This window comes from Fukomys damarensis, unplaced genomic scaffold (assembly GCF_012274545.1).
Source record: "Fukomys damarensis isolate Sample0158 unplaced genomic scaffold, DMR_v1.0_HiC HiC_scaffold_13, whole genome shotgun sequence".
NCBI classification, from domain to species: domain Eukaryota; kingdom Metazoa; phylum Chordata; class Mammalia; order Rodentia; family Bathyergidae; genus Fukomys; species Fukomys damarensis.
In genome coordinates, this window is record NW_022900925.1 from 13,324,460 (window position 1) to 13,337,020 (window position 12,561).

At 46.8% G+C, this 12,561-nt stretch overlaps 1 protein-coding gene across 1 annotated transcript in view; it reads left to right on the plus strand.

Annotated features, from left to right (window-relative positions):
* Positions 1 to 1,077: 1,077 nt before the first annotated feature.
* The window catches only part of Itgae (integrin subunit alpha E), a 56,664-nt gene continuing 45,180 nt past the window's right edge, over positions 1,078 to 12,561 (plus strand). Inside the window, exon 1 of the mRNA XM_010611374.3 lies at positions 1,078 to 1,185. Coding sequence (XP_010609676.1) covers positions 1,101 to 1,185 — 85 coding nt within the window. The 5' untranslated portion in view covers positions 1,078 to 1,100. The remainder of the gene's footprint in view (positions 1,186 to 12,561) is intronic.

Genomic DNA, 12,561 nt, shown 5'->3' on the forward strand with positions numbered 1-12,561 from the left:
GCCAAGTGAGCTTTCAGTGTGAGAAAAAAAATAAAGTTGATTTTCATGTAGTCATAAAGTCAACCCCATTGTCTACTCTGTTAATTTGCTGACACTTTGGAGTGCTCTCTGGGCTGCAGAGGGAAAGGTGTGACACCCTGTCCTTCTGAATTTAAAGTAAGATGAAATGCAATTTAAAGTTCAAGTTTGTTGGTTGCACTGGTGACATTTTAATGGCTCAGCAGCCACACGTGACTAATGGCTGCTGAGCTGGATACCGCAGTCACAGCAGAGCTCTGTGGGGCCGTGATCCCCGTGCTTGGCTACTCGGGAGCAGTGGTGCTCAGAACTCAGGACCTCATGTTTGCCAGGCAGGTGCTGTGCTGCTGACTACAGCCTTCTTTACCCAAGTCACAAGGGCAAATTTGAGAGCTGAGGAAGTTGGCCCTTAACACTGCGTGTCAGCTGTCAGTGGTTCAGTCCCTGAAGGCTTGCTGTCGAGTATGCGGAAGGCCTTAAAAGATTCTACCTCTTCTGCTAGGCTGGCAGCTCAGAGCCCTATGAGGCTAATCTCATCAGCATCAGGATGCTGGAAGCAGATTTTGAAGAAAATCCAACCTCAGATTGGGGCAGTGATTCCAGCCAGCACACTGGGTCTTCCCACATCCGATCCTCCGCAGCCCAGGCCGTGGGTCCAGTTGCTGGCTATGGGGGCTCTTTCTGTGGGAAAGAAACCCCCATCTCATTGCTGAAGCACCTGCCACCCAAAACCCTGGGCTGGGACTAGGCTGTGCTGTGTAATAGTTCTGCGGCAGGACAGGGTCCCAGCACTCATTCACATGGCCGTTCACCCCAGCATCTACTGCCAAAGACACCCAGAACCGTGGCCCTGGCCAAACCTCGGCTCACCATTCCACGAAAGTGAGTGACAGAGCAGAACTGACAGCTGGCTGAGCCAGCCCCCTAGGACCCAGCTTCCAGCTTCTGAGGAAGCTGTGTATCTGGCTGTACACAGGAGTGGCTGTGTCTCTGAAAGCATCTGTCTGCCTGTGTGTGTATCTCTGTCTCCGCCTCCTGGCCACTTCAGCTGAAGAGGGGAAGCTGAACACTTGACTGGGTCCATGGGTAGCTCCCTGCTCAGCTCTCACACACCTGCCTGTGCTCCATTTAAGATGTGGCTCTTCCCTGCTCTGCTCTGCATGTCCAGTAAGTAAGCCTCACTCTGCCTTCAGGGGCTACTGTACTCTCAGATCCAGCTAGATATTGTAGCCTCTGTCAGTCTGATGAAGTTCAGGAGCTTTCCTGGGAAGTGTTCTTGCTGGTGGAGTAGATCTTCAGCTTGCTGGGAAGGATCAGGTCTCTGAGGTTCTGTGCTGTTTTCAGACTTGAAGGCCAAGTCACCCAGGCTGTCCTCCAGCCAGCCTCCTCTCTAGGCAGGCACTGCAATCTGTGCGGAGTTAGTTGTGGGTGTAGAGGGTTGCTGCCCCTCTCCACCCAGCAGAGTGCCTTGGGTCACGGATCCCGTGAGAATGTGAGCATTGGCTAGAGACTATGGGGGCAAGGATGTTGGGACCAGCTTCCTATTCCTGTGGCTATTCCTATTCACTGCTCTTACTGCCTGGGGTCCCGTTCTGGTCTTAACATAGCTCATGGAGGCATTTTGGGCAAGTCAATCCAGAGCCTGCCTGCAAGGCCTCAGGGAGAAGACAGCATTGCTCAGGTGAGCTTCTGGAGACTGCTCGGACCAAGCCTGAGGCCTGCCTGCTGCTATGGGCCACTTCCTGGGTGCCCACCTGGTCTGGTGGACATCAGACAGTAGTGTAAAGGCTCTTGGGAGCCAGTCAGCACCAGTGTGTGAGAAAGCTGAGACCATGCCGGGAAGGGATCGGCATTGTGGGCCAGGTCACTCAGAAGCAGGCCAAAACCTGCCTAGGGCACCAACCAAGCCTATATTTGGGGATAGATTTTGATATGTGATATTTCAAAAGCATCGAAACAATTATGGAAAGATCAAAACGGTCAAACTTCCTGTATGTTTTACAACTTAGACTTGCCCTTATTTTTGTTACATACTGGGTATGGAGCAGCTCTCACCTTATGCCTTAGGTTTTGATGCCCCATCTCCAAGAATATCTGGAGGAGATGCTAAGACTAGATTCTGGTTCACCTCTCCCTACACAGAGGAGGTGACTGAAGTCCCAAGAGGGACAGTGACTGTCCAGACTAGCAAGCAAGGGCCCAGGCCCCTTTCCTGCCTCCCAACTCAGCCTGTGACACTGACCCTGGCAGCCGTGCTCTGGGCTCCTGCTCATCTCTGTCTCCTGCAGTCCCTCGGATGACCACCCTTCACCTTCGCACTTTTTCAGCAGATGACATTTATTAAATCCCTTCTGAGGCCTGGCACTTAACAGAGTTGATGAACAGCAGAGAGCAGGATGGAGCTGACATGCCCTGCGTCCACTTAGGTGCTTGGCTGCATTATGGCTGCTGGGGGAGGATCGGGTCTCACAGCTCTGGAGGGAAGAAATGATGCTGTACTGGTTCTGCTCGCCACTGTGAGGGCCAGAGACTGGTGTGGGCCAGTCCTGGAGAGCTTCCTGGTGGAGGTGAGGCTGGCGGGAGTCTGAGGAAGCAAGGAGTTGCCAGGGAGGGTGGTGGGGCCAGGCCCAGGGTCCCACACCCTGTGCCTGGCTGTGCCGTCCCAAGCTGGGGCAAACCCAGAACTGTCACTCGCCTGGCTCTGACCTACATTTCCCCTGACACCTATGGTGGTGGTGTCCCCTTCTCATCACCTGTGAGAGCAGATGAGAAAGCAGCCTAGAAGTTTGAAAGAGCAGAGTCAGGTACAGATACACAAACCAAGAGCTGCCCGTCGGCCCCCAGCCCCAGGCCTGCTGCCGTGCAGCCCCCATGATCCTCAGGTTAGACTTCAGCTCTCACTCATTCGGCAGCCTCAGTAGCTCACTTCTCCCTCCTGGGCCACTGAGCCTGAGTGTGTGTCCCTTACGGGAAGGGAGCTGTGCTGCTGACCTGCAAAACCTCACTGTGCGAAGAAGAAGGAAGCAGAGTTCAGGGCCTTCTGTGCTGGTGGCACCAAGTCAGGCTGAGGCTCCAGTCCCACCTCGGCCAGGGTCACAATCCTACACCTGTGTGCAAGTTTGTGAGAGAATACTCTAGCTTTAGGCAGGCATGGTGATGTATGCCTGTATTCCCAGTGCTTTGGAAGGCCGAGGCAGGAAGAATCCAAGTTTGAGTCCATCCTGGGCAATTTCGTGAGACCCTGTCTCAAAAAACAAAGCAAAACAAAACAAAAGGGCACAGGATGGAGTTCAGTGTGAAGTCTTGGGTTCAACCCCCAGTGCCCCACCCCTCCACACACACAAAAAAGAAAAAAGAAAAGAGGGAGGTGGGAGGAAGAAAGGAAAGAAAAGGGGGCCACTGTGGTCCTCAGATAGTGGGGACTGTGGTGTCTTGACTCTGATGAGAAAGAAGGGCTTTCTGGGATGGCAAGGACCTGGGTGTGTGAGGAAGATGGAGGTAGGGTTTGCCCTGGCGTCACCTGCTCCTTCCTGGAGAACATGCCGGGCCTGGTGGTGAGGGCACACCCCATCCCAGGGTGATAGGAAAGGAGGCTGCACACCCATGGAGGGGTTGTGGAGGATTCCTCCAGGACCTGGAGCAGGGCGGGAAGAGCATTCCGGGCAGAGGGGCCCAGTGATGGTGAAATGTCAGAGAGCGGCAGTGTCTGGGTGAGCCATGTAGGTGGCGTGTGGGCCTTCTCTGAGAAATCGGCTTGCCCAGAGTGCGTGTGGTATGTATGGGGTATGTGTGTGTGAACATAGGGTGTGGAATGCATATGTGAAGGACGTGTATGGAGCAAGGGGGTATGTAGGATGTGGAGTGCATATGGTATGTATGGGAGCTGTGGGTATTGGGTGTGTGCGGTATATAGGGTATGGTGTCTATGGAACATGTGTGCTGTGTGTAGTAGTTGTACATGGGGATATGTGGGGTGTGTACCATGTATGAGGTATTGGTGTGTGGAGATGTAAATGAGCTATGTGTGATGTGCATGGCTATTATGGGGTGTGTGGGGCAGCCAGGCCTGAGAGGCCCACAGTGGTAGGTGTGAGGAGTTTGGAAGGCCCAGAGTGGCAGGCTGAGGAGCTTGGACTTCACCATGAGGGCAGAGATGCCATAGAAGGTCTTGACAGGGTCTTGGAAGTCAGACTTGTAAGTTGTGTGGAAGATGGAGTCCCAGAGAGAGGATGCAGGGAGACCGGTGAGGAGGCTACAGTACAGACCCAGTCCGAAGACGTTGGGTGGGACCAGCGTGGAGAGGAGGAGGCACTCGGAAATAGGATGAAAACTGGGAAACCCACATGTGCTTAGTGAAGTAATGATCAAGACTGGTGGCCATTTCTGTTATTAAGTAGACTGTGGAGCATCAAGGAAGGAGCAGCCTCCACGACCGAGAAGCCTGGGGCTGTGGTGATGAGGCTGTGTGGGCAAGACCACGCGCAAGACTGAGGAGTGGGCAGAGGATGTGGTGTGTGAGCTGCTCCCTGGGCAGCCTCTCTGCAGATGGCTCTGGGCACGACCCAGCCCCAAGCCCTTTCTGTGTGGGCTGGGGTAGGGGTCAGGACACCTGGGTCTAGAGCACTTCTGCAGCCCGCTCCTTTCATAAATTTGGCAACATGTATCTCCGGGCCTCCGTTCATTGGGAGTAGAGATGACTGTTGTAACACAAAAACACGCATTTAAAAGGCCCAGTGAAGTAGGAGAGAGTGTGGGGGCTGAGGAGGCGGTGGTGGCAGGGCTGACAGGATGGAGGGGCCCAACTGACTCAGCTGGGGACCGCCTGAGGGAGCAGCCGTGTGGGTGGTGTGGTGACAGACGCTGGTTTAGCAGGGCTCTCGTGACAGTGTGTTAGGGGCTTGTGGTGAAGGATAATGAAGTTGTGAGAGAGAATGTGACAGACCCTCATCTGTGGTTATAGCACTCTGACACCTGACACCCCGAGCCTCTGCACTGCAGACCCTGGGAAGGCAACAGCCCCATGTTGTAGATGCAGAAATGGAAGTGAGGTGACAGCCCAAGATCCTTCAGAGACTCTGTGGCACAGTGAGGATTTGAACCCAAGACTGTCTGTCTGTCTTGGCTGCTTTCTGAATCTTCATGGGCAGTGTGAAGGAAGGTGTTATGTGACCTACAAGACCCAAGCAAAAGCAAAATGTTAGGGTCCCAGCAAGAGTGAGGTGGGCCATGCCTAGCAGATCCCAGGAACCAGCTGGCTCTCGGGAAAACTCAGCAAAACGTGGTGATTCCCACTGCCACCGCCGCCCCAGGTTCTCCGGCCACTCCGCCTGCACAGCTGCTTCTCATGACCTAATTTCCAGTCCAAAGCGGGGCTTGCTCCCAGCCCAGTGAAATGCTAGCACAACAGGGAGCCATCAGCAACTTGGGCCATCTGTCTCACGTCTCTGTCTCCGTCTGTTTACCAGCCTCTGGGTGCTTCTAGTTTACCGAAGGCTTTGCAATCAGTCATCCTGGGCCCCAGACACAAATACTCAATTTATGGGTAGGACCTGAGCAAAATCATTCAACTTCTCTGAGCCTCAGTCTATAGCATGAGGCCTCAGAGCCAGGTGCTCTGGCAGGGGTCTGTGGTTATCTTTCTGTGAATTGCCTCCCCTTTCCTACCCCAATCAGGGGCCTTGCACCAAGATTCCTCCATAAATAAAGCAAACATGGGAGGTGGGAGTGGATGATGAACAAGGGCATTTGATGTTTCCAGGGCACCTCTTCTGGGCCTGACCCTGTGCTGAGCTGGGCTTTGCGGTCGGGGGTGTCATGGATGACTCAGATCAGATCACAGTTTGGGGGAGACAATCACAGGCAGTTCAGTCACGGCCAGACAGAGACACCATAGGATGCTGCGTGGGCTCAGGGGCCAGCAAGTGACTCTGCCCAGGGTCTGGACTGTCTCCTGGCTGAGCAGGGCTGCAAAGGATGGGCTGGTGAAGAAGCTGTGCTGGGTGGTGGGAACAGTTCGGGCAAAGGCTCAAAGTTAGGAAGTGTGCAGATGGCGGCCAGGAAGTGGGCAAAGTTCACCTGGGACTGGGCTGCTTTCTTCCTGACCCAGAACACTTAGGGTCTGAGGGAGGCTCAAGGGTCACTTCCCCAGACCTGTCAAGTGTAGGCCACTGAGGCCAGGTCCTGGGAGAATGCAGTGAGCCAGGCAGACACTCAGGATTTGCCCTTGTGGGAGGGAGTCACTGCCTGAGGTGGAGGGAGCAGTTGCAGTCCTAAGTCAACAAAGAGACAGTGAGATCGATTCAGATAGTGGTACATGTTATAACCGAGGCCAGTGGCAGGGAGAGTGACCTGGTAGGGTCTGGAGGCCAGGAGGGCCTCTCCCAGAGAGGTCGAGGAGGAAGCTTCTGGATAGTCTGAGGACAGAGCCCTTCAGCTGAAGGGAGAATTTCCTACGGGGGGAGGGAAAATGGCTTCCCTCCACCCTTCTAGGATCTCTGGCTGGGCTGCCAGTTAAATTGAGGAAAGGCAGATGAACAAGACAAAAACAGAGGCAGATGAAAACAGGGTCAGATAACTGTTGCTTATATAGCATCCTGAGCTACAGAAAGAGCACCAGGCATGATGGTGCACCCCAGTAATACTAACTTCTTGTGAAGCTGGCCGACACAGGAGGTGCAAATTCAAGGTCAGCCTAGGCAACTAACTTAGTGAGACTCTGTCCCCAATAAAATGAAAAGGGGCTAAGTATGTAGTTCTTGCGTTCAATTCCCAGCAGCAGCGCACGCACGCACACACACACACACACACACACACACACACACACGTGTAATGCGATTATTGTTTACTGTGTGCCCATGCTGTGTTCAGAGCCAAAAGGCCCTATCACAGAAAGTGCCAGCACTCGTTGACACACATACAGGTTAGCTGCTGACCTCCTTCCTGGTGTGATTGTATCTCTTTCTTTTCTAATTAAAAAAAAATTGACTTTTTGGGGGGAAGTTGTTGGGGATGGAGGCCTCGAGGATACTAATCCTGTGCTGTACCACTGAGCTACACTTCCAGCCCTTCTGTTTTTTAAACCATTGTTTTCCTCTGTCTTCTTTTCCCCGACCCATAACTTAAATAACTCTTATCTTATTGTACTGTGTATCTGTATGAGTGAGCATAAATTACCCTGGTCATGGAAGAGGTATAAAAACAGAAAAATAAAATACAGATGCCTAGTGTGATACTGTGAAATATGTATTTGGTATTTTTTTTCTTTTTCTTTTTAAATCTAGCCATTAGAACTAACTTACCGTTTTCAGGAAATTAAGGGCACAGAAGGCTGAAGCACACCAAGAGGAGGAAATGTACAGTAGCTACATCGCAGTCAGGCTGAACTGTTTTATTTTTTTGCAAGCATTCACTGGATAATTGAGAGGCTGTTGATTTTGTCATACTCCCCCCCTCCAGCTCCTTCCCTTGTTCTCTCTCCCTCTCTCCTTCCCTCTCAGACAGGGTCTCCTCAGGCTGGCTTTGAACTACTGGGCTCAAGGTATCTTTCTGCCTCACCCTCCTGGGTCACTGGGACTAAGAGTGCCTGCTGCCGCACTCCTCTCTCCATTTATTTCACTCTTCTTTTTAGTTTCCTTTGCCAAAATATTTTATCGGCAGTACCAGGGATTGAACCCAGAGCCTCACACATACCAGGCAAGTGTTTTGTTGCTGAGTTACATCTGCAGCCTGCGGAGATATTTGAAAACCTTGCCACTCGAGATGTGTCTGAGGGCCAGCGGTTGTGGGTATCATGTAGGAGCCCGGTAGCAAAGCAGATGCCCAGGCCCTGGGTCCTTCCTGGGGCCGCATACCAGGTGGCACCTGGGTCTGGGCACCCACTCTTAGGGAGGCTGAAGTAGACTGGTGAGCTCAGGCAGTGTCAGCTTCACTGTAAACTTCAATACCAAATATGAGGATTGTAGCTTGTAGCCTGAATTTATTGTATTTAAGGAGGGCTGCAAAGATGTTTTTCATAATTGTGTTATTCCTCTGGCATTCATTGGTAAGAATTCATCTGTAGATATGAACTTTTTCTTACTATTTAGTGACGTGTTTTGGTTTGTGTGTAAAAATCTCCCCAAAGCCTCTTTAGGTCATAGGTAGGACTTTTTCAAGGGGGTTGAATCTAGAGTGTGTGATGCTGGGATTAAGGATGGGTGATTACTAAATCATCCCACTGATTGATTTGGCATTGCCCTTATCCTGGTAGCCTGGATACAGTGTAAGGGAAAGAAAGAGGCTGTCTTGCCCCTTTTGCTACTTTCTGCCCACCATGAGCTGTTTCTCCTTTGCGATGCCTGTCTGCCATGCTACCCTCCCTTGGAGCCAGCTGATTAAGGACTGAAAACTCTACAAACTGTGAGCTAAATAAGTCTTTCCCAATTTAACTTTTGTTGCTGAGTATTTTGTCTCAGAAACAAGAGAAAAGTAACTAAGACAGTGACGAAAATATAATTGATATAGGAAAGGCAAGAAAAATGCTTAATAGTTTCCCTTTGATACTTTTCAAAGTGAGTGGACAGTACTCTTGGGTCTTCCAGTGGTGACCAGTGGAGTGTTTTCTTTTGTTTTTATATTTCTCTCTTTTAGTGTTTAATTTTTTTTTTTTGTACTGGGGATCAAACTCTGGACCTTGCACTTGTGAGGCAGGAGGCAGAACCACTGAGCTAAATCCCCAGCCCTATATATGTCTCTCTTTTAAATATCATTATGAACTCATAAAATTTTTATATCCAATGTGTTCCACACTTTTGATTATTATTTTTAACATAGACATTTTAAAAAGTACAACATACAGAAAAATGGACAAATTCAGTTCAGTGAATTTTCAGATTAAATCAGATCCTTGTATGAAGATGTGATGGAACATAAGGTGAATATTTACATTTAAAGATATTTTTATTACAGTAAAAAAGTATTTTGAGGAATATGTCTTTTACTGTAACAAGTTTTTTAAAAGATTAAATATTCACCATTATTGGGGGAGATTTTACCTCATAGCTTGTACCCACATCAAGCAGTAGAACATTAACACCTCAGAAATACGCGTTCCCCTCAACCTCCTCAGTCACTACTCCCAAAGACACCACTTTCCTGACACCTAATAGGACAGATGTTTTGCTTGTTTTACACTTTGCATACCTGGTATTATACAGTGTGCTCTATTCTTATCTTGATGTCTTTCACGCAACATTTTACGAGTCCAGCCCCTTGTTGTAGATGATTTTCATTGCCGTTTGTTTCGACAACACAATTTATTTATCATTTCCTTGTTGAGCTGTATTTGGGTTGTTTCAGTTTGGTGCTATTGTGAAGAGTGAGGTCATGTCTCTCATGACTACATGAACACATTTCTGCTAGGTATGTGCCTAAGAATAGAATTCCTGCATTATATTACTAGAGGTTTTTCAGTTTATTAATTGTTTTAAAAAATTAAAAAAATGTTCTCTATTTCATTGATGTATGTTTATATCCTTATTCCTTCCTGTACTTTCCTTGAGTTTGATTTGCTATTCTTTTAGTGTCTTGCAATAGAAGCTTAGATGATTGATTTTCAGTTTTGCTTCCTTTTGGACATATTCATATGGGGCTGCACATTTCCTCTGAGCTCTGTGCTAACTTAATTCTTTCAGTTGAAATATTTTAGACTTTTCACTGTGATATTATTATTATTATTGTACTGGGGATCAAACTTGGGTCCTTGCATTTGTGAGGCAGGTGGCAGAACCACTGAGCTAAATCCCTGGCCCTAAATCAGTCAATTTTTGATGTATATGTTTTGAAGTGATGTCATTTGGTACCTGAAGAATAAAATCGTTATGTCTTTCTAGTGAATGAAGAACAACACATTTGTGTGTGTTTTCTTCTCACCATATATTTTAAAATACAGCATATTTTAAACCTATCCTTTGTAAAATGATTTGACTTATTCTAAAAATATCTACTAAATTAAGATATTAAATGAAAATATTAACAAAATTATTTCCATTAATTTAACAGAAAAATTGTGATGCCTTCCATCCAACACAAGTCATCCAAGCAATTTTTATTGTAGAAAAATACATTAATTGACCAATAAGACAAGTTTATGCAAATAAAAATAATTTGACTGTAAACCACACAATTTGCATCTAAAAACTTATTATAGCAAAAGTTTAGCATCCTTGTTTAGTGAGGATGATTAGAGGTGGAGAATGAGTATGAAAAGATCCACTTTCTTTTCTGTACTGTTTCTTCAACTTTTAGGGGGCTTATGGATATCTTACACTCAAACAAATAGTTGTAACACAGGAAATATACTTTGGAGGGAAAATAAATACTAAATCAGTAATCTCTTTCTTAGCTTTGTGCAGTGGCAGGATTGCGGCCAATGAAGTTTATCTGAGATGTGATTATTGCTAATTGAATCTTTCTTCTTTGCTTTCTTTCTTTTTTACTTTCATTTTTCTTTCCTTCTTTCCTTTTTCCTCTTTTCTTTCTCTTTCTTTCTTTATTTCTTTCTGTCTGTCTGTCTTCCTTTCTTTTTTTTTCTTTTTTCAGTTTTTAATACAGGATCTTGATATTTAGTTCAGGCTGTGAACTCATGATGTAGCCCAAGCTGGCCTCGAACTTATGGAGAACCGTCTGGCTCAGCCTCCCAAATTCTGAGATTATAGATGTACACCACCACACCCAGCTGAAAGCATTTTAAAATTCACAGAAATAGCTTCTACACTCAATAGACTGCAGAGTCGCAGAGGATGTCACCTCTTCAGCCCTTCCATTTGGCACACATTTGCAAAAACGTGGCATGCAGTATGGATTTGTGCTGTGACACTGGACCAGAAACTGCTATATTAAATATATTGATCAGTGTGTCTCCTGGAAGTATAATGTCAGAATGTTTATTTTATTTTATTTTATTTTTTGAGACAGGGTCTTGCTAGGTAGTTTGGGCTGCCCTTGAAGTCCTGCAGATCTTCCTGCCTCAATCTCCTGCATTCTGCGATTATAGGCATGTACCACCATGCTGGGCATTAGAATGTCATTCTTTAGGGCATATTTATTTCATGTAGAGATGAAAAAGTTATACAATAAAAAGGTAGTGTGCCCAACAGTGTTTCAAGAGTTGTTATGGTCAAAAGTCATTAATTGAACAGTAATTTTGTTTTTTTGAGGTAAGGTTTTGATCTGTAATTCAGATTGGCCTCAAACTCCTGGTGATCCTCCTGTCTCGGCCTCCACAGTGCTGGGATTACAGGTGTGAGGCACCATGAACAGTAATTGAACAGCTGTGAACAAAACTTCACCTTGCTTTTTTCCATGTAAATATACATTACAGGTGGTCAGATCATGCTTTTAAAAAATCTTTTTAGGAGCTGGTATAGGGTGTATTCAAAAGAACAAGTCTTAAAGGAGAAAGTCGAGAAGGCTAATGTGCCCGAACAAGAGCTAGCTTTTGCTGTAGGTTCAGTGGGGTGGAACTGAGTCTCAGCAGAGGCCCAAATGTGCATAGAATTCTGAGTATGAGATCTATAAGATCTATAAGATAAGCTCTTCACAAAGTGAGGTGGAAGGCTGGGGGTGTAGCTCAATGGTAAAGTGGGTTTCATTACGAATAAAATCCAAAGACTAAAGATTCAAGCATAAGAAATGAAACAACAAAAAATTGGAGAAAGCATGATTGAATTTAAAAAATTCTTTCTGGGCGTGGTGGCATATGCCTGTAATCCCAGCACTCGGGAGGTTGAGACCAGCCTGAACTACATAGTGAGTTCCAGGTCATTCTCACTACATAGTGAGACCCTGTCTCAAAAAACCCCCCCCAAAAAAACAAAAAAACAAAAAACCCAAAATAAATAAATAAAATAAAAAATACAAAATTCTTGATTGGGTGGTCACAACACAAAACTCAAGAGTCATAAAGGAAAACCATGGGGGCCGGGGATTTAGCTCAGTGGTTCTGCTGCCTGCCTCGCAAGTGCAAGGACCTGAGTTTGATCCCCAGTACCCCCCTCAAAAAAAATCATAAAGGAAAACCAGTTTGACCTCTCACAAATGTAGAGGTGGGGAAAAGATCATGTGTAAATCAAATAGCGGCCAAAGGAAAAGCAATATCTGGAGTACACTGCCAATTTCTCTTAAATAGAAAAAGTTCTCACAAGAAAAATAACAACTACATGTTCATAAAAATGGATCATGTACATGAACTAGCAGTAAATAAATTTATAAAAGACATAACCTCACATAATTTAAAAACAGGTGTTTCTTTGTATTTTGGTGTTGGGGGCCAAACATAGGACTTCGAGCATCCTCTCCCACTGAGCCACACTCCTGTCTTAAAGTGTAATTTTGGAGCAAGGTGATGAGATATTCTCTTAAAACAAAGATGTGGTCCTTGTGAGTACAGAACGTGGTATGCACACAGTTATGACAATGTTTTAGGGAAGAAATAAATCTCCCATTCTGTTACTGGAATATGAAATGGTACGGCCTCTGGGGAGCAATCTATCTGTTAGGGAATTG